At 30.4% G+C, this 20901-nt stretch overlaps 1 protein-coding gene across 3 annotated transcripts in view; it reads right to left on the bottom strand.

The window, feature by feature from the left end:
* Positions 1–20901, bottom strand: part of LOC118189030 (sorting nexin-13-like) — a 134311-nt gene that overhangs the window by 101188 nt on the left and 12222 nt on the right. For all 3 annotated transcript variants that reach the window (XM_085816986.1, XM_085816985.1, XM_085816987.1), the window contains exons 4-7: positions 20343–20429; positions 11956–12077; positions 11755–11870; positions 10669–10776 (exon numbers count right to left, since the gene is read on the bottom strand). In XM_085816986.1, the coding sequence (XP_085673112.1) occupies positions 10669–10776; positions 11755–11870; positions 11956–12077; positions 20343–20429 (433 nt within the window). The remainder of the gene's footprint in view (positions 1–10668; positions 10777–11754; positions 11871–11955; positions 12078–20342; positions 20430–20901) is intronic.

Raw genomic sequence — 20901 nt, 5'->3', positions numbered from 1 at the left:
AAAGAAAAATTATACCAACCAATTCTGTAACAGCAAAAAGCCAGAAATATCTTGGGAAAAAAAAAAAAAAGGAAGGAAAAAGTGTAAAATTAATTTTATAGAGAAAACTGATGCATATTCTGATAATTTTGAATATTATGAGACAATTCCATGGGAAAAACGCTTACTATGAAAAAATTAAAAAGAATACATTTTTAATTAATTACATAGCTAATTTTGCTTTTGCTAAGACCTGTTTCATAAATTATGCTTTATAGCATTATACATTGTTTATTTTTCAGATTCGAAATATTGTATAAGTTGCCAAAATGAAACTTTATAATACGACAGCGAAAAATAAAAATGTTTTATTTTAATGTTATTTTTTAAATATAATTCCAATATATTACCATTACTTTACTGAAATTTATCAATGTGTATGATGTTTTAAACAAAATCGTCGAAAAATTCTCAGATTTTGGAATTAAAAATTTTTTATAGAAACTGATCTTAAAATCGCCAAAATGTTGACAAGTCGCCGAATTTAGAACCGTTTAATAAAACAATTCACATCCACAAAAGCGAAAATTGTTTAAGAGCTGTTTTTTACAAAAAATTAATTTCAAAATGCTTATGTTTCACTTCTTGCTTGGAAACTCGAGTATCCCATCATTTATATTAGATATAGAAACAAATATAACCCATGAACCCGTTCAAAAGATAACCATATACGTCAGTGAATCTCCAAAAATATTTCTCCAAAATGCTAATTCACACTCCAAAATAGCAGTCGTAAAAACAGACAGAAATTTCAGATAATTAAAATTAAGGACCTTCTACTGATTTTGGACAAAATTAAGGACTTTTAAGGAGCAAAAATCCATTCCAAAATATTTAAGGACTCTTAAGAACCATACGAACCCTGATAATGATTTGCCAAAAATAATGATTTGGGGTCAGTGATATAAAATATTAGTAGGTGTAAAATCAATGATGTACCTATGTAGAATGGTTTAGTTTGAGATGTATGCCAAGCAGATATGCAGCAACGGAGCCAGATTACTGATCATACACATTTATGCTAAAATGATTGTTTCTTCAATATTGAGGTATTTTATTCAGTGCCGAAGCGAAATTAAGAATTGGGACTATCCACATGTTTTATTATGTATGGAGGGGGAGAATCAAATGCAAATTCGTAAAGCATAAAAAATAAATAAATAAATAAATACAAATCTGAAAGGTTTCAGATTTTAAATTATGTCCAAAGGGGTGTTTTTTTTAACACTTTGTGAGTTACCTTTATTTATCCAATACCATGTTCTTTGCATTTAAACCAGAAAATTCAGTTCAACAACAATGTAGCAAAACAATTTTAAAATGAGCATATCTTTAAAATTTCGGATACACAGTTCCGCTCGCTGGAGATAAAAAGATCCCCCCCTCGTAGAATGTTGCCATTGCTCACTTTTAAATTGTTGAGTTTGTTAATTAAAAATTCGTTAAAGTTTTAGAAAATATGAAATTGATACCAAAACAAATTCCAAATTTCAAATTTAGGCTTTCAGATGCCCATATTCGCAGTAAGTCATTCAAAATTGGATGGCTCTAGGTACTGTTGTTTTATCACAATGCAAGAAACATACATATATTTACGCTGATTCTTCATTATTTAAATTCTTCAAATACAGGGCGATAGTATTTGGTGCCAATGATTTGAAAAATGATACAGCCTTTTAAAGTTTTCAATGCAAAATTGCAAAACGTAAACAATAGTCCTTGAGGGACAAAGCCCCTTTGGACTAAAAAAAGAAGTTGTTGGTGGCTTTAAGGACTAGATTTTAGATCATTCCAAATACTGCACGTCTGGATCTCGGACCTAGTACCGTATTTCATAATCAGATAAAATGTTTTACTTTCGTACGTTTAAGACCTAAGAAAATGCATAAATTTTTATGCCTGAATCACATATTTCTTCAAATTTCACATGATGTTAAATGCAGGCATTTGATATTCAATTTGATTACAAATAAATGAACAGTTTTTTGTAATTTTAGACCATAAAATTCTTCCATTCAGTTGGCTTTACTACCACAAGTGGCACTTTTTATACAATCTACTAATATCTGGAATTTTCATGAATCAGGCATTATGCATTCCCTGAGCTATCCTGGCTACTGAAGGTTTTCCTTTGTATATTTATAATACATCATTACATCAGACATTCAAAAAGCCATCCAAATATTCACATATAAATTCAAAAACATTGTCTTAGCTGCATAAATAAAAAGAATGTCATAAGGAAACTTAATCTGAAGGGCATAATGTATCTCTACATTTGAAAACACATTTGTAATTTCTGTGCTTCCAAGAAAAAGCATAGTTATAATTAAGAAATTCAAAATGTTTCCAAATGGAATTTTATATAATCAATATACACTTCTTACAAAGATAATAAATCTGCAACATTATGAGCTTACCTAGTTGCATTATTAATCTCATTTCAATAAAAGGAAAATATCCGGAAATGTAAACTTCAGGAAAATGTGTTAAGAAAAAGTATTCCAAAGTTTTAATATTCTGAAGTATTTTTTTCAACATTTTTAAAAGTAACAACTGATTTACATTATACATTCTATTCTCAAAAGCAAATCTTTCTAAATCATCCTAAATCACAAATTTTTTTTTATTTAAAATTAGCAAAGCAGCAGCTTGTGCTTAGCACATATTTAGTGAAGAACTTAATCAATTTCAAGTGCAAACAGATACAGGTCTCTCTTCAACAGGAGCAAAGAAATATGGAAGACTGGAAAGCAATGAGCATAAGAGTTGTATTTATATCCTACAGTAGTAAAGCGAGTGAGAAGGTAGTGCCACCTATCAGCAAAAACAGTAACGAAATTAAAAAATTAAGTTAATAGAGTTTTAAAAGCATTAGGAATAACTGGATTGAACTTGAAGTCATTAACTAAACAAGATAAATCTCTGTGAATGGGAAAAGCTTCAAGAAAATCCAGTTCACTAATTGAAGCTTTTTGAATACTTTTGTAAGATCTATCTCTACTTTTCCACATACACTAACTTAGATCCTACAATGGTTTGGTTTGGTTTATTAGATTACGGCAAAGCACTCGAGGGCTATCTGCCTTAAGGGAGGGATGCCTTCATGGAGGACTTTTTAAGGGAAACTGGCTCCTATACATGTTACACATGGGGAAAACCACGAAAACACCCATGCAGCCAGCCCGTTCGCGGGATTCGAACCTCAGACCGAACTACCAGTGTTCAGCAACTTTACCGCTCGGCCGCTGGTGGGCCAGATCCTACAATGAATCTGGCAAATTCTCGCACAGGCATGAGTTAAACACCAGCACAGAAGAAGGGTGCAAAATAACCCTTTATTAAATCAAACTAATTTAACAGAAAAGCACGGACTTCATGCGTTACAAAACACCGTTCGCTTGTGCCGGTAACTAAATGTAGACTATAATACAAATCAAATCTGACAAATAACAAGTGCAAGATAACACACTTCAAAATTTCACCTAAGGGGTGGACTCACAGAAATCTAACGAGCATGATACTAAACTGATAAGGCCAAGATGCTTGCTAGTGTGACCATGAAATAACAACGAAACGTGCACTTGGCTAGCAAAACATGCTCTGAATAAACTGAGATAATCACACGTTTAAATAGCACTTCACTTAACTTTAAATTTCCATCCTGGCGAAAGATAATGTGAGGGGAAGTTGAAAAAACTTAAAATAAATTTGTTATGCAAAATAAGAAAAACCCTACAATTTTTGCAGACCCAAAGTCAAAATTACGATTAAATTTCCAACTATGATTAGCTATCAAAGACTTGTTAGAAAGGTCTATCGAAGACTTTTTGGACATAAGATTTGTGCTCCTTGATACCAAGCTTTAATGTTCTTTTAGTTTGGCTGATATATCTCAAACCACACTGAAACGATATGCTATAAATTCCTCAAGAATTAAAGTCACAAATGGAAATTTTAAGAATTAATCCATGGATTTTGATAGGCAAGAAATTCTTTTTTTTTTTTTTTTTTTTTATTTCTTTTAATTAATTTCATCATATTTGTGTGCACATTTTACCATTTTACATTTTCTGAATTTTACTTATTTTTATTTATTTATTTATTTCTGAACTCCAGTTTTTTATGCTTATTTCTCTTTTGAAATAAGTCAACAAACAGGAACCAATTTTGTAAAATTCTTGAACCATCTCCATTTTTCACTTAAATGCAAACACCAAAATATCATTCCCGAATTTACACAAGTGAATTGAAGTCTTAAACTTCTGTTCACATTTGAACAAACTGCCACTTCTTTGCCACGTTATGAGAAACATACGCAAACATTTATCTAAAATTAAATGTGAATCATATTACCTTCATTTAAAAACTGCTAATTCTATTTAAAATTTTTCATCTTATGATCATAAATCTTGGTCTAGAACTGAGACCACTTGTCAATGCCATAAAAAAGTACTTGTTCCTAAATTCCAAAAGCTTACACCCCACTCAGCTAGTTCCACCTATGTTGTTAATATCCCCACTTAATACTAATGTCATCATTAATATCGCTAATATTAATCTTTCAAAGAATCAGATGAAAGTATTAAAACAGAATTTCAACATTTCAAGACATTTAAACCTTCAGTTTCTTCAGTTCAAGTAATTGCTCCTAGTGAAAAAGCTTTTAAATTCTCTAAATTTCAGAAACACAGAAGGACACAACCCACCACTTAATCACTCATAATGTGAATTTTAATATCAAATCATTTGTTTTGAAGCTTAACCAGAAGGAAAGGGAGGACTTACAAGGAATTCATCTAATAATAACATTATAATTTCTAAAGCTGATAAGGGTGGAGAGATTATTGTTATGGTCAAAAACAAATACAGTGATAGAGTCTTGAAACTGATAAATGAAGGCACATACTACTTGATCCCTAAAGATCCTTTAACTTCTGATCTCAAACAGCTGTTCAGTCTTCTCATATACTCCCAACTCAGTTTAAAAAAATCACTTATTCCATTATGCTAGGTTCTGTGTTCTCCCCAAAGTCTACAAAACTGAAATTCTGTTTCACCTTACAGTTTCCAACTTAGGAAGAGCATTATATCCTTTGGCCAAATATTTAGATCCCAGATTTTCTTCTTTACTTTCTAACAATATTCACAATGTAAAAAATTCTTTTGAAGTCGTCAATAAACTTCGATTTTTCTCCCCCGCATTCCATTATGCCTACGTTTGATGTTAAATCACTGTTTACTAATGTTCCAGTTGAAGGAACATTAAATTGTCTTGAAACTAGACTTTGATAATTCCATTTCCCACATGCTGAAATTGAAGAGTTAATTTCTCTTACTAAAGTCTCTTTGTGTCAAATACCCTTTTTTCTGTACTTGCTAACTGCACTACTTTGAGGTCAAACTATTTGAGAAAATATATTTTTGTCTTTGGATTCACTAAGTATATGATATTTTGTGCTTTTTTATAGTAATAAAGAAGATTTATCCCAGATTTCTTCTATTATAAATTCATCTGTTCACTTTTGAAAGCAAAAAATGCCTCTTTTATGTATTTTGTACTCTCAAAGTTTGTTTCCCAGAACCTTCGCTTGCTAATGAATTCAATTATATGAGTATGTTGTCAGTTGCCACTGACCAAGAATTTTCTCTAGAGATAAGCCTTTAAAAAAAATTTTAGCTTACCATCAAAGAAGACATCTGCTATTAGAAATAGAATTAATAACCTTGACATGCTTACATTTCATCTTTTTATCAATTACAAAATTGCACAAATTCTCCCTAAGTTCAACTTTGAAGTCATTTTCTCACATATAAAATCCATGGTTCAATTTCTAAAGATTTTATTTCTGACTTTAATTCTTCGAGAATTTATAGCATACTGTGTCACTGTGGTTTGGGATATAGACGACAAACTAAATGAGGATTAAAATTTACTATCAAGAAACACAAATCTGATATCCAAAAAGGCAAAATTAGCAATTCTTCAATAGCTAATCATAGTTCAGGGTTCGTACACATTTCTGCACACGGAAACTAAATACTTTTAAGGACCACTAATGAAAAAAATTAAGGACCTATGAGCAAATGGGAACTTAATAAATCCATTTGAAAATATTATTTATGCTTGATTTTCACTTTTGTAATACCATCCTAAAAATAAAATAGATCCCTAAGTAGTATGTATTATTACTAAACATGAATTAATTAACATAATTGTTAATAAGTTTGAGAATAAAATAAACTTTATGCAATTTATGAAGTAGCATTAAATATTTTACACTTATAATAGTTGGTCATATTTGAAAGAAGATAAGTGACATTTACATTTTATTAACAATTAGCTTTATGTTGATTTTTTTTTTTTTTTTTAGTCTCATTTTGTCCCATACTTGGTCAGTCTAGAGGTTTAGTAAATAACCAGGTCGATTTTATGTCAAATGACATACGTTAAAATGAGAAGTAAGATCATAATCAGCATGATTCATAACCCAAAAGACTGAATGTTGTCACTGCTGCTGCTTGTCTAGAGAGAGACCTGCTAATTAGAACAAACCTGACAGGCCTGATGTAGGCATGGTTCTCAAGTGTCGAAAGTTAATCAGGCTCTGTTCAATGCAGTTAGTGTTGTAGTTTCCTGTACAGTTCCAGGGGTTGTAACCTAGTTAATATACTTTAAGGTTCCAATAAGCCATTAAAACACCAGAGGTGATAAGTTGTTTTGTATTATTTTAAGTCTCAGTAGATGCATAGAATAAGTTTTACTTGAATTTTTACATTTTTATATTTTATCTTTTGACCACAGTGAGAATTAATGAAAGGCAATAACTCACTTTAATATGAAGAGATAATTTTTATGGGTAAGCAGTTAGTTATAAATAATTAAATTAGGTAGTTTGATAAATTTAGTCGTTACGGATTTACATGACCACTATTAAATTTTACTTTTTAACAATATTTGTTAAAATAGTCCTATCAAAATCTAATAAAATTTCACAGTTTACAATACATTTAATTTATGACACAGATTCTTAAATGATATTACGATAATTACACACTAAAAGCTACAAAACATTTATGTTTTGTAACAACAACACTCAACAAAATATTTATCTGTCATTTTAATTTGAAGCCTTCCCAGACATTTTGGCTAGTTTATATCGATTTCCTTCTCTTTAAGCATCTTTTCTAACACTTAGAGATTTGTCTCAATATGCAAATCAATGCTCTTGCTAGTTTCTGCATGCTTTATCTCCTAACTTACCAACCTCTCCACAATGTACCTATGAGGGTTTAATTGATATGGTAAAAGTTAAATAGTATAAAGCCCTCGACAGATGTGAAGCATATTGTCGCTATGTCTGAAATTAACTACAATATCAGACAAAGGTTTAAATAAGCCTCTTATTTAAAAAGAACTTAGGATATAAAGGCATGTTCTGATGCTAACAAAATCAATTACAGCTCACAGTGAAGTAATTAAACAAGAACAGTCAAATACTAATAATGTGGACTAGTGGTCAAAGATTATACAATTTAATTTTTTAATTTAATCTGGCTCAATAACTCTATCATATGAGGAAATAGAAATGGAAAATTATAGTAAAGGCTGAAATCATAAACAATTGGGTAATTTACATAATAATAACTGCACATATCTTTAAAGAATAATTTTTTTATGTATTCAGTTTCTTTCTTCAACACGTTTCCTTTTCATTTTAGAATTTTTGGATTTAATTAAGGATTTCCGTTATTCTAAAAAACGCTAAATGCATTTAGAATGTACAGAAAAAGCGGCTAATTTTATTTCTTTAATAATATGAACATTCAGGAGCAATATGAAATATATATAGTAAAGGCCAGTTACAGAGCTGATGTGGTAGAATATATGGAATTTAGTGACACACCGAACAACGAAATCTAGAAATGACAAAACTTTTAGAATTTAGAGCAGGCATTGGAAGCAGAATTTAGAAAGGCACTAGGCAGCAGAATTTAGGATGCACAGAGATTGCATCAGGTGGGAAAATGCCTAGTGCCAGCTACGTGTACGATGCTTTAAGAAATATTAGATGAATCTTTTAAAATATAAGTTTTCCAATTTCTTTATTACAGTACAAAGTCCGTAATCTGGATGTCCATTTTCCGGAATGATCTATAATCCGAACCTCAAAGCCACAAACTTATGCATGCGCGTTTGATACAATTAAATTACTTTTATTACGTACAACGCATCCACTGCGCATGTATGTAAAGCCAGTAAAATGTTTATCCATGCGCGCTTCCGTTAGTGAAGAAAGTGACAGAGAAAAAACGAAATTGAATATTATTGAAAATGAAAAAATTTCGATTGACAAGTTAGTCGGTATTCTCAACACAGCAATTACAGGACTTGAACAGTGGAACTTTGTAACTGAACAAGAAATTATGTCTGTTTATAGAATTAAGGAGAAAGTATTAGCACAAAAAACAAAGTAACTTAAACAACTTACGTTGAAAGAAATGTTTAATAAAGTAAACAAATAAATAATATGCTTTTTTTTTGTAAATTTTGATACCCTTTAAATCATAATTGCTCCTTATTTCATAAATTATGGTTTCATACTTTTAATTGCATAATTTCTGCATGCCATCTTACCAGATTTAAATTGATGATCTATAATCCGGAAAAAACCCTAATCCGGAATTGCGAAAGTCCCGAGGAGTCCGAATTACGGACTTTGTACTGTAATTAAAAAATCCCTTTCTATAATGCCTGCCCATGTGATAAGATCAGAAGCCTTTTTGATATTTTCCATGCTTGTGTCTAGTGAAAAGTAGAGAAAATAAAGAGAAGATAAATATGTTAAGATTCCAGTATCAGAAGTAAAACATTCAAATATTATGTTTTCATTGTTCTTCCAGATGTTCTCCAGAAAGTAAGAAATTTATTACAAACTTCTCTAAAATACATCCATTAGGTGTTGATAACATGGAGACATTTTTTTTGTCACATATTTCTCGAATCTTCTAGAATCGTGGGTCTATAAATTTTGTCTTCAAATCCTTCTAAACTTTTCACGCTGCAATGTCTAAAATCCTAAAGAAAAATTATTCCTACCATTTCTGTAACAGCAAAAAGGCAGAAATATTTTGGAAAACAAAAAGGACAGAAAAAGTATAAAATTAATTTTATAGAGAAGACTGATACACATTCTGAGAATTTTGAATATTCTGAAACAATTACATGGGAAAAACTCTTACTATGAAAAAATTAAAAACAAGACATTTTTAATTAATTACATAGCTATTTTTCTTTTGCTAAGAGCTGTTTCATAAATTGTGCTTTATAGCATTATACCTTGTTTATTTTTCAGATTCAAAATATTGTATAATAAGTTTCCAAAATGAAATTTTATAATATGACAGCAAAAAATAAAAATGTTTTATTTTAATGTTATTTTTTAAATATAATTTCAATATATTACCATTATTTTAATGAAATTTATCAATGTTACAATGTTTTAAAAAAAATTGTCAAAATATTCTCAGATCTCGGAATTAAAAAGTTTCTATAGAAAGTAATCTTAAAATCACCAAAATGCTGAAGAGTCGCCAAATTTAGAATCGTTTAACAAAAGAATTCACATCCCCAAAAATGAAGTTGTTTAAGAGCTCTTTATTAGAAAAATTAATTTCTAAATGCTTATGTTTCACTTTTTGCTTAGAAACTCAAGTAACCAATCATTTATATTAGAAATAGAAACAAATTATAACTCATGAACCCATTCAAATGATAGCCATATACCGACAGTGAATCACCAAAAATATTCCTCCAAAATGCTAATTCAAACTCAAAATGACAGTCGTAAAAACAGACAGAAATTTCAGATGATTAAAATTAAGGACCTTCTGCTGATTTTGGCCAAAATTAAAGACTTTTAAGGTTCAAAATTCGATTCCAAAAAATCTAAGGACTTTTAAGGACTCTTAAAGACAAACCCTGTAGTTGGAAATTGATTCATAATTTTGACTTTTGGTTCTGCAAAAATTATTCAAAAAGCTTCAATTGGAGAATTAGATTTTCTTGAACCTTTTCCCATTCACAGAGATTTATCTTTAGTTAATGATTTCAAGTTTAATCCAGACCTTCCTAATGCTTTTAAAATTCTATTAACTTAATTTTTTAATTTCGTTACTATTTTTGCTGATAGATGACACTTACTTTACTACTGTAGGATATAAATACAACCCTTGAGCTCATTACTTTCCAGTCTTTCATATTTTTTTTGCTCCTGACGAAACACAAAGTTGGTTGTTTGCTAATTTTATGTTTCATTGTGGCATGTTTCTTTTATTTTGATCTTTTCCTTCTTCTTTTATAAATATTAAAAATAAAAAAGTGATAAAGTTTAGTCATTTTTCTTATAATATTAACAATTTTTTAACATAAATTCATAAAAATAATTAACATTATTTAAATTATCGGTGTAATTTAAAAATATTTTAAAAACCTAAAAATCACTCTGCACATTTTACACAACATTAAAAAAATGCACTAAATTAAAAAGTTTTAGAAATGCTTATCCAATTTATATTTTAATATTAATACCCTGCTCAACATTCAAGCTATGCTTAACTATTACTTACCAAGTGCATACTTTCTAGAGGTACAAACTAGATTACGACTCAGATTTTCCTCCATTGCAGTTTCAAAATTAAAAAACAAAGACAACATATTTATGCCTGCAGTAGGATCTGATAAGAAGAAAAAAATCATATTATATATATATCAAGATATGAACAGACAGATGTGGAATTAATTGAGAAGAAACTGCAGATGAATTTGGAAAACAGAAACAATAATAAAAATGGAAGGGGGGAAGAAATAAGTATTATAGTTTGAGATAAAAAAACAAATAAAAGTTCACCCAAATAACATGGTTGGATAACTCAAATAAATGTAGTTAAATCAACAATAGGTAATAGAATCTGTAAGGTAATAAATAAAATATCACTGAATCAATACACAAGCTATATAATAAACATGGATATTAAACAGACAAGTAAACAGACATGGATATGCACAACAGATGGACATTCCAAAAAATTGTAGACATTTTCTGAAAGCAGCTGAAGTGTCTCTGCTTATTGTTTTACATTCTAAGATCTTCAATATTTGAACAATCCATTTTTCAGTACAGCAAAAATCTTAATATTTAGTTACAATTTCTGACTAAACAACCTCTAATCAGGTACCCTACCTTTATATATTTTTCATATGTGCTGTCAAGTTTCCTAAACATCAAGTCTTCAATTCCAAGTTAATTCTTTAGAAGAACAAATTTAAGCACTGTAAATCACCACTGTATTTTAACAGACTATTTTCATAGTTTTTTATATAAATATATAAAAACAATACATTTCAATTAAAGAGATGTTAATCTTAAAATAGGAGACAAAAGTTAGCATTTTTTCGACAACACGAATTCATAAAAACAGTTTTAATTTTTCATACAAACTTAGAAAGCATCCAATTTTTTTTTACAAGCAATGATAATGTGCATTCTATGTGAATGATCAGCATTTACAAAAATTAAACAACAATTTTTTAAACAAAATGATACGTTTAAAAATGTAATTTTTAAATTATCATTAAAAATGGAAAACTTCAGGCGACTCAATCTAAGGAATTTATGCTTTATAGGGAGAATAAAATCACACTAAAATACATACCCCTCTTTTGAGAATCTTTTAACTTTGATTGAGCTTGCCTGAAAAGGCGGAGGTGGGATGCAAAGTCATCAACTAACTTTGTAGTTAAATAATGAACCCATTCTACTTCTTTAAATCTGATATGTAAAAATACCAAACAATATATAAAAATGCACAGAATTGTAGAAATAAAACAAATTGCATTAAGTATATTTAACATACCTGCTAGAGAAAGCTACAATAACCTTTCGAACAAGGTCTTTTAAATACAGAAGAAAATCTTCATCAGTAGAAATTTGGCGATACCATGTACTAATGTAATCTCGAAATGCATAATGCAGAACCTATAAGAAATGTTACATTGTAATATTACAGTGGCAGCATGAAAAAGATCAAAAGTTTTACTCAAGTATTAAAATTTCAGGAATTTCGAAGCTTGTATAAAAAAGATTCAGCTGATGAAAACATAATCTGAAATGAATATATTCTGCAATTTCAAGAACTGATATTTTTTGGTTCAAATGGTGTCAGCTGCAAATGTACACTAAATATGATGTCTTATTTATTTCATTTCATGAGTAGCTATGCAATGACATTACTACATATGTAGGAAAACTGAATACCAATCCTCTTTCTTTTCTTCATTTCAATATTTTTTTTTTTTCCATGGTTAAAATGCTAATAAAAAAATTCAATATGCATTAAGCAATTTGTTAGCTGCCAAATGAGCAAAAGTCATGATTAAATTCTTCATATCATTCATACTGAAAGACTATTCGGATGACCAACAAATAAAATTGTATTTTATAACTCCTTGGAGCGCCGAACTTGTGTTGCAACAAAAGATCCATGTAGCACAAAAAAGGTTTAGACAGTAGACAATGATTCAAAGACTCATACATTCTTTTTCTTGATACATATTCAATTTATCTATTTCTTATGTAAAGCACTCACACTGGCAGAATTCTGTCATTTACAACTATTCACTAGAATAATTACATACATTCTTATTTGTAAATTTCAGTATTTGTGTTCAATTTTTGTATTAATTTTGGATTTAATAAAATAGCCATTCTTTTGTGAAGTGTATATTATTAGAATTTCCGTCTTTGTCTTTTTTTACATTTGGTGTTAAACAGTGCCTAGTTAACTGAAAACTACCAGAGAATGTATGCAATACAAGGAAATTACAAAAATGCTTTTACTATATATTTCATTCCTTTCTCCCTTTAAAAATTGGAAATATGTATATATATATATATATATATATATAGGGTGGTTCAAAACTATGTGTCAAAAATCTAAAGGCAGGTAGAGGGGACCTAAATAAGCAGATTTCGTATAGGAATGTGTGTGCGGTAATGCCACATTGAACCAATAGAGAGCGCTGATGAGTACGATGTATAAAAGCGCTGCGCTAGCTAGATCCTTCATTTTCCTCATGGATCTCGACCAGCATGCATCGTTACACCAATGTGGAGCTTGCCGACATGCATTTCATGAATGGGGCTGCAGAAGGAAATGGATTAGCTGCTCGAAGAATGTATAGGAAGCGATTCTACATTACCTGAAATTTTGGTCAATGTTCCTCCAGCTGTTCACATATGAATGTGGTTCCAGAACGAATCTCAGCTCTTTTCAGCCAGAACATCAGGAATCACCTGGATGCTGTCTACAGCCAGCATTAGACAGAACAGGGAGAGCCAGTTCCCTGGCCACCATGTTCTCCTGATTTAATCTGTTTGGATTTCTTCTTTTGTGGTCATATTAAGGCCTAGTGTACCTGAGAGTCCCATCACATCTGCAGAAGATCTTGTTGCCCCCTTGTCTGTTGCTGCTGGACATGTGCTCGACATGCCTGATGTCTTTTCTAATGAACATAGATCCTTGGGCTGCCACTGTGAATCTTGTATCGCTGTTGGTGGCCACTCTTTCAAGTATCTATTGTAAACTGTTAATATTTTTTTTATTTTGTCTTTACTTGTCTTTTCAGTTTCCTGTGATTCATACTGCTTTACATGCTAGCACTTTACTGTGGCATTACCACACACACATTTCTATACGAAACCTGCTTATTCAGGTCCCCTCTAACTGCCTTTACATCTTTTACATATAGTTTTGAATCGCTCTGTACCCTGTGTGTGTGTATATATATATATATGTAAACAATTTTAATTTTTTATGTATTCTAATCGGGTTCCTAAAATATTCTAAAACCACTTCGGAATAATCGAAAATGAAATATGAATTCTAATTAGTATTGCATGAAATACCTTTACAAAGCATGATATCCCATCCTGAAACAGAAATACTAAATGAAAACAGAAAACCATGAACATATATACCATGAAACCATGAATATACCATGAAACAGATATATATACCATGAATATGTGGTATATATAAATATATATACCATGAATATACCATGAAACAGAAATACTAAAATATTCTCGATGAAAATTTAAAATTTTCTGATACTAATACTCATCCCAAAACTGGATACAATAATTGATGTCACAACATTTAAAACTTCAGTTTGATGTATTTGTGTAATTATCTTTTATACTTTTAACTGTCTGCATATGTTTAAAAATAAATATGTTGGAATAAATTTTGAAGGAAATTAATTCATTTAAATTCAACTGCAAAAATACTTTCAGATTAAATTAAATGTTTTATGTTGACATACTAAAAAAGATTTAAATATTAGTAAAGCAGGAGTTTTTGCAGGCAACAAGTCTGCTCTGCCAACTGGAGATGGCTTGAGCAAATTTCCTTTCCTCTATTGCTGTTTCCTGCAGCAAACTGAAAATAACATTATGTGGATTGTTTCTTTTAATAACTTGAACACCAGCAATTGCATATTTGGACTGATAAAGTTCACTCACTGTCTGCTGTGTATGAGTGTAGCACAGAAGTGGAGGATTGGATAGATTTTGCACAATATTCTGCGTTGCACAGCCAAAACAGCTAAGGAATACTCAGCATGAAAACAAATGCCCCACATGTTACGCTATAACTGCTTTATTGCCAGATTTCACATTCTCTGATTTATGGCTGTTCTCTTTTATCAAGATGGTTCTGCTAGCTTAATAAATAATTCAAGCTGCCCAAAATAATGCAACAGCTGTGTACCACAGATACCAAACGAGACATTCTTCTGGTGTTTCTAAGAATGTCATCAGCAAAACTGTGTATTCTGATGGATATTACTATTAAGTGATGGATAATAATTTTTTTAACATTTCAAATTAAACTGCCCTGCAAGCATATTCCAAAAGTTTGTTTAGTATAACATAAAACTTCTAGACAGTTAAAGATGCTGCAATCAAATGCTAAAGTGCTTTTAAACATTGCAATACTATCAAAGTATCTGCAAATAGAAATGAAAACCAATAATGAAAATTTGTTTACCACTTTTTCACTTCTGAGCTGAAAGAAAGGTAAATGTGACATATATCAGCTGCTGTAAATGATTTGATTTTTTCCTAGTCATATGATAGTCCAGTCACATTAACAATAACAATGTAATAAATGCTCAACATTTAAAAGCTACAGTATTTTTCGAGAAATAGAAACTGACTCTAAGTGGAAGAGAAATACGTAATGTAAAATTTGAAATTAGACAAGAAAGCAACCATTGTTTGGCACCCATTTGAATAAAAAGTACTTTTCCGTTTCGCCGGCGCAAATCTCGCCAAGCAGACTTTATTGGCGACAACATACAGTATACACATAAAAAATTTTAGTTCTAAGAATTCTTTTTTTTTAAGGCATAAACATTTTAATATCGCTTAAAACTTTATTAAAAGCCAATAAATAAAGACAATAAATTTGTAAAAAGACATTAATTTAAGAATTTACTATGCTTTCATGGTTCAACATCCTAATTCGCCGGTTCACATCACGTGACTCCAAGCGATCTCATCTCACGTAAACTACTCTACAAAAATCTAATGCTCTCAGTAATTATCTACATTAATTTCAAGTTAAATCTTAATTTGAAACACAAGTTTAAATGCAAGAAATATTTCAATGCGTACGAATAGCTTACTCAGAAATTATGTAAAACTGCAGTGCTTTACTTCACTAATGCATTCTCATTAGAATTGATGAATTTAACCCTTGACTTTCCTTTTCTATATTTTCGGCTTCGGGTAAGAGCTGTGATAGCATCCTAATTGACCTAATTACCGAAAATGGCCTTAGACATAAAACTGAACTATCTGATAAAAATTCTATGTAATTATATACCAGTATTGAAAGAAACAATCAATCTGATAAGAAAAAGCTGCGACTTGTTTTGAAAATGAGGCGTAAAAGGTTACCAGTGAGAATATTCCGTTTGGCATCGGTTGTACCATTATTGGCGACTTTATCGCTTGCGCCGGCAAAACGGAAAAGTACCGAATAAAATTGTACGGGATCAAATGTAGGTCCCTCTCCCTCGGAAACGAAAAATATTTTGCCAAAAAAACTCTTTTGCTTCTAAGACAAACCTTTGTCTGATCATCTTTAAAATTGATGGTTTTTATTCAAAATGAATGCCACTTTAAGGTTGCATGTAACTTTAAGGTTGAATTTTTACCTAATTTTAAATAGCAAAAATATGCCTGAAGAACCAACTAGCATCTGAAATTGCAGATAACAATACTTAGAGGTGGAACACATGACCTTTGGCTAAGCAATTTTACACAAACTGTAATTAGAGAGTTTTTTTGCAAACACCCAGTGTGCACTATTTGGAAATAAGGAAGAAAACTGAGCTTGTAAGTATTATTCACATATGCAACAACCCTGATTGGCATCATGCAACATTTTAGATAAGAAACTGAAATTTCATTCAACTGGTACCAAAGTTGCATTTAAACCAACATTATTAATTCTTTTAGTATTGCCTTGAGGGGAAATGGAATAATATATAAAATATACAAAAAACTTTGTTTTAAAAAACTAAACTTGCTTTATTTATTTTACTCCAACTTATTGCACTTTTCTATGAAATTTAGTGAGCGATATTTATTATAAAAACATTCAAAATTAAATAATCTAGCATTACACAAGATTAATAAATAATGCTTTATACATTAGAGTAATATGCATACAAAAAAAGCTCATGTTGTTAAGTATTTACAGAAACCTCTCTTACATAGATAATGCCACATTTTTATATTGTATTTTGAATCTCATAAAAATCCTCAATTTAAATGATGATAAATTATTATTTATTTAGCATGTTTAAAACCCACATTTATATTTTGAAGATTTTTATGATAAATATCATTTGCCAATTGTAAGTAAATTTGTGGAAATATATAACTAAACAAACTTTTCTCATCCCAATGAAATTCTTGTATTACATAACATTTTGTATCATTCCTTTCAAAACAATTATTATGAATAAATGTTCTTTCTTAAATATTAAAAAAAAGTATTAGTTTAAATTACATTCAAACAATCTATTTTTTATTTGAAGCATTAGATGTTGCCAACCAGGCTATCAGTACCAACAAATGAAAGATCTATCAGGGATGGGAAAACTATGGCCTGCGGAGGGTTCTATCCAGCCCACAGATAGAATTCGCCTTGGACTGGCAAATTAAAAGAAATATATATTTATATATTATATATCCATCTTCTTTTCTACTTTATTTAAATATTATTTTTTTTTTCCTTTCCTTCAAAGGATTGATGATCTTTATACTTTCTCTATTTTTGTCCTGCAAAACATAAATCAACAGAAATAGCAAGGACAGACAGCTTTCAATCTGTAAAGTGAAAAAGCAGAAGTTCTTTGTTAGTTACAGCTGTAGATTGGTGCCAACAAGTGTTATCTCTTTCTCGGGGAGCAGACATATGGGAATCTAATATAGGTGAATTAAGATCTCACATGTGGTAGACTGATCATTTTAAACTCCAACCAGTGGCTTTTTCTTTTGGCGCAAGTTCTAATATTATTGATTGTGTATGGAAAGATTGCGGACATATAGCATCATTGTGAATAGTGGTGAAATTATTAAAAGTATAGCACAGCTAGTGCTTGTTTGGGTTATTCGTAAAATATTTCAACGCCAAAATTAAAAAACGTAAAGTTGATTCAGAGTGCCATGCTTTTAATGATCAATGGACCTGGAAATATTTTTTTATAGTTGTAAAAGATAAAAGTGTGTCTCATCTGCAACGAAGCTGTAGTCTTCAAAGAATATAACATTTCCCGTCATTTCCCATCTAAGCATAAGAATTTCAATCACGAAGCAATATCCAAGCATGAAAGAAAACAAAATGCAGAAAGTCTTGGTAAAAAATAAAAAGGAAGAAAAAATTTTTTCAAGAAGGTAAACAGTATCCAAGAAGCAGCTTACACATGCAAGCTGCATTGTAGCATACAATATTGCTAAAAATAATGAAGCTCTCAGTGATGGAGAGTTCATTAAACAATGTATGCTCCAAGTTTGTGATGTTTTATGTCCAGACATGATAAAAATTTTGAGACTGTAAGCTTATCTCGATCAATGGTGACTTCTAGAATCGAAGATATCAATAAAAATTTGAAATCACAATTAGAGTCAAAGATTTGGCCAGTTTAAAATTTGCTCTATAGCTATGGATGAAAGCACTGATATAAATGATATTGCTAAATTAGTGCTATTTATAAGAAGTGTAGAAGTGTTGATGAGAACTTTGAAATTATCAAGAAACTGGCGTCCATGCTTTCTTTAAAGGGAATTACAACAGGATGTGACATTTTTCATGGATTTCAGGAAAGGCTTTTAACTTTGAAAGTGCCTATAACAAATATATGTAATATTACGACTGATATATGACAGGAAAAAAATCTGGATTCCTTGGACTCTTTAATTAAAACTATCCAGGGAACAATGTTGTTTTTCTACATTGTGTTATACATCAAGATGCTTTGTCTAAATCTGCACTGAATATGAAACCCATGCTTGATGTAGTAGTGAACCTTGTAAATACTCTTCGATCTCGTGGGTTTACTCAGAGGCTATTTTGAGATTTTCTTCAATCCATGCAATCTGAATATTCTGATCTATGCATTATGCGAAAGTAAGGAGGCTTAGCGCAATATGTGTTTTCGAGCAAGTTTGTCAGCTGAAAGATGACATTCTGTTGTTCTTCCATGAAAACATTGCTCCGCGGAATGTGAAGTGTTAGAAGATACAGAATGGATTTCAAACTTTCCATATTTCACAGATCTTCTTTGTTATATGAGTAATTTGAATGTCAAGATGCAAGGGGAAAATCAATTTATCGATGATATCTGGGCCCATCTCAAAGTTTTTAAACTTGATCTGTTTGCTGGGCAGCTAGCTAAGAATGACTTGTCTCATTTTCTGAGGTTAAATTCAATACCCTCAGTAAATGAAGAAGCTTAAGAATTATGAAGATGGATTGAAAAAATTGCATTTTTAGTTCGAATGCATATTTCAAGATTTCAGTGCCATTCAAACAGAATTGGATATTTTACCATGCCTTTCAATGTAAATTGTAAAGCAGTGAGGTCAGGTTTGTAGCTTGAATTAATTGAGTTGCAATCTAACGATCATCTCAAGCAGCTGTTTCTAAGTTAGAGTTTCACAAATCATTATCGAAAGTAAGTTTTCCAAATTTAATATCAGACGACCGGAAAATCAGTGCTATGTCTGCTTCACCTTATATATGTGAACAAGTGTTTTTCCACTATGAACCATAGAAAGAATTATTTCAGAACTATACTGATAGATGAGCATTTATCCTCGTTCCTTAGAATCAATCTTACTTCGAAGATCTTACTTCGAACCTCAATATAAGGAATTTTTAAAAATGAAATTGTAATTTCATTCATCTCATTAACATATTTAAATTGTAATACTTGTATATTGTTTTTAAAATTTTAGGAAAATTTACCTTGGCCTGCCAAACTTTTTTTATTTTTTTAATTTTTGGCCTCTTACCAAAAAATTTAGCCCATTCCTGAAAACAGAATGAGAACAGACTTTTCTCATCCTAATGAAATTCTTCTATTACATAACTTTTTGTATCATTCCTTTCATAACAATTGTTATGAATAAGCGTTCTTTTTGAAATATTAAAAAAAAGTATTAGTTTAAATTACACTCAAACAATCCATTTTTTATTTGAAGCATTAGATGTTGCCAAACAGGCTATCAGCACCAAAAAATGAAAGATCTTAAATGATATCAGTGTTACTTAAAATTTTAAGCTCGATTCTCCCACTTATTTCTGAATGTACACACAGCATCTGCAAACATATCTATTTTACATTCCTTTATAATCATGCAGAATTAGGATGAAATTGCTGAGCTCGGGTTATGCACTCCCTTTGCAATTTGAATTCCTTAAGACAATTACAGCTTAGAATAAATACCTAAACATTTATCGGCACCAATAAGAAGAATTAATAACATGCCAAGTTTTATGAGCAGAATTTGGGAACTTTCATTAGAAACCTGAATAAGTTTTCAGTGAAGATTTCGTGATCAAAAACTTTGATAAGATCATTACTCATAAACAAAAGTTTCATTTAAAATAAATAAAGAATATACAAAGATAAAACAATTTTTTTTCAATAAATATGCATCTACCTCTTGCAAAGGATCATCAATCATACTTGAACCTGTCAATCTCTGATCTCGCTTGCCTTGCTTCTGGGAATCATTTTCAAACTTAACCTAGGGAAAACAGTTTCACTGCACATATTTTATCATAAACATTAAAATAACTACATAAAATTATTATCATTATTATTATTATTATTATTTCGGCACAGAATGAGTAACTATGAATCACCAGAATATAAATGAATAGCCAGTTATTTCAATTTTCAGCCCAAAGGGCATTAGCCCAGAAGGACTATTAATTTTGTTTTGGCATTTTGCGTTGATTCACTGTAAACAGCAAATCACTTTTTTAAAATGTCGCCACCAAATAATACAGCATTGTATTACAGTTAAAAGAAATTAAATAATGAAAAATCTGCAAAAATGAATGCAGGTTTCATGAACTGTGATAAAACAACCGTACCTAAAGCCATCAAATTTTGAATAATGTAATCCTCCATTAACTATGGGCATCTGGAAGCTCTAAATTGGAATTTGTTTTATAATTGATTTCCTATTTTTATAACGAATTTTTGACATACAA

The sequence above is a fragment of the Stegodyphus dumicola genome, chromosome 5, assembly GCF_044657685.1.
Source record: "Stegodyphus dumicola isolate Sdum_Otavi_A_Nest chromosome 5, ASM4465768v1".
In the NCBI taxonomy this organism is placed as follows: Eukaryota; Metazoa; Arthropoda; class Arachnida; order Araneae; family Eresidae; genus Stegodyphus; species Stegodyphus dumicola.
Note: the sequence above shows the minus strand (reverse complement) of the source record. Positions and strands in the feature narration are given on the sequence as shown.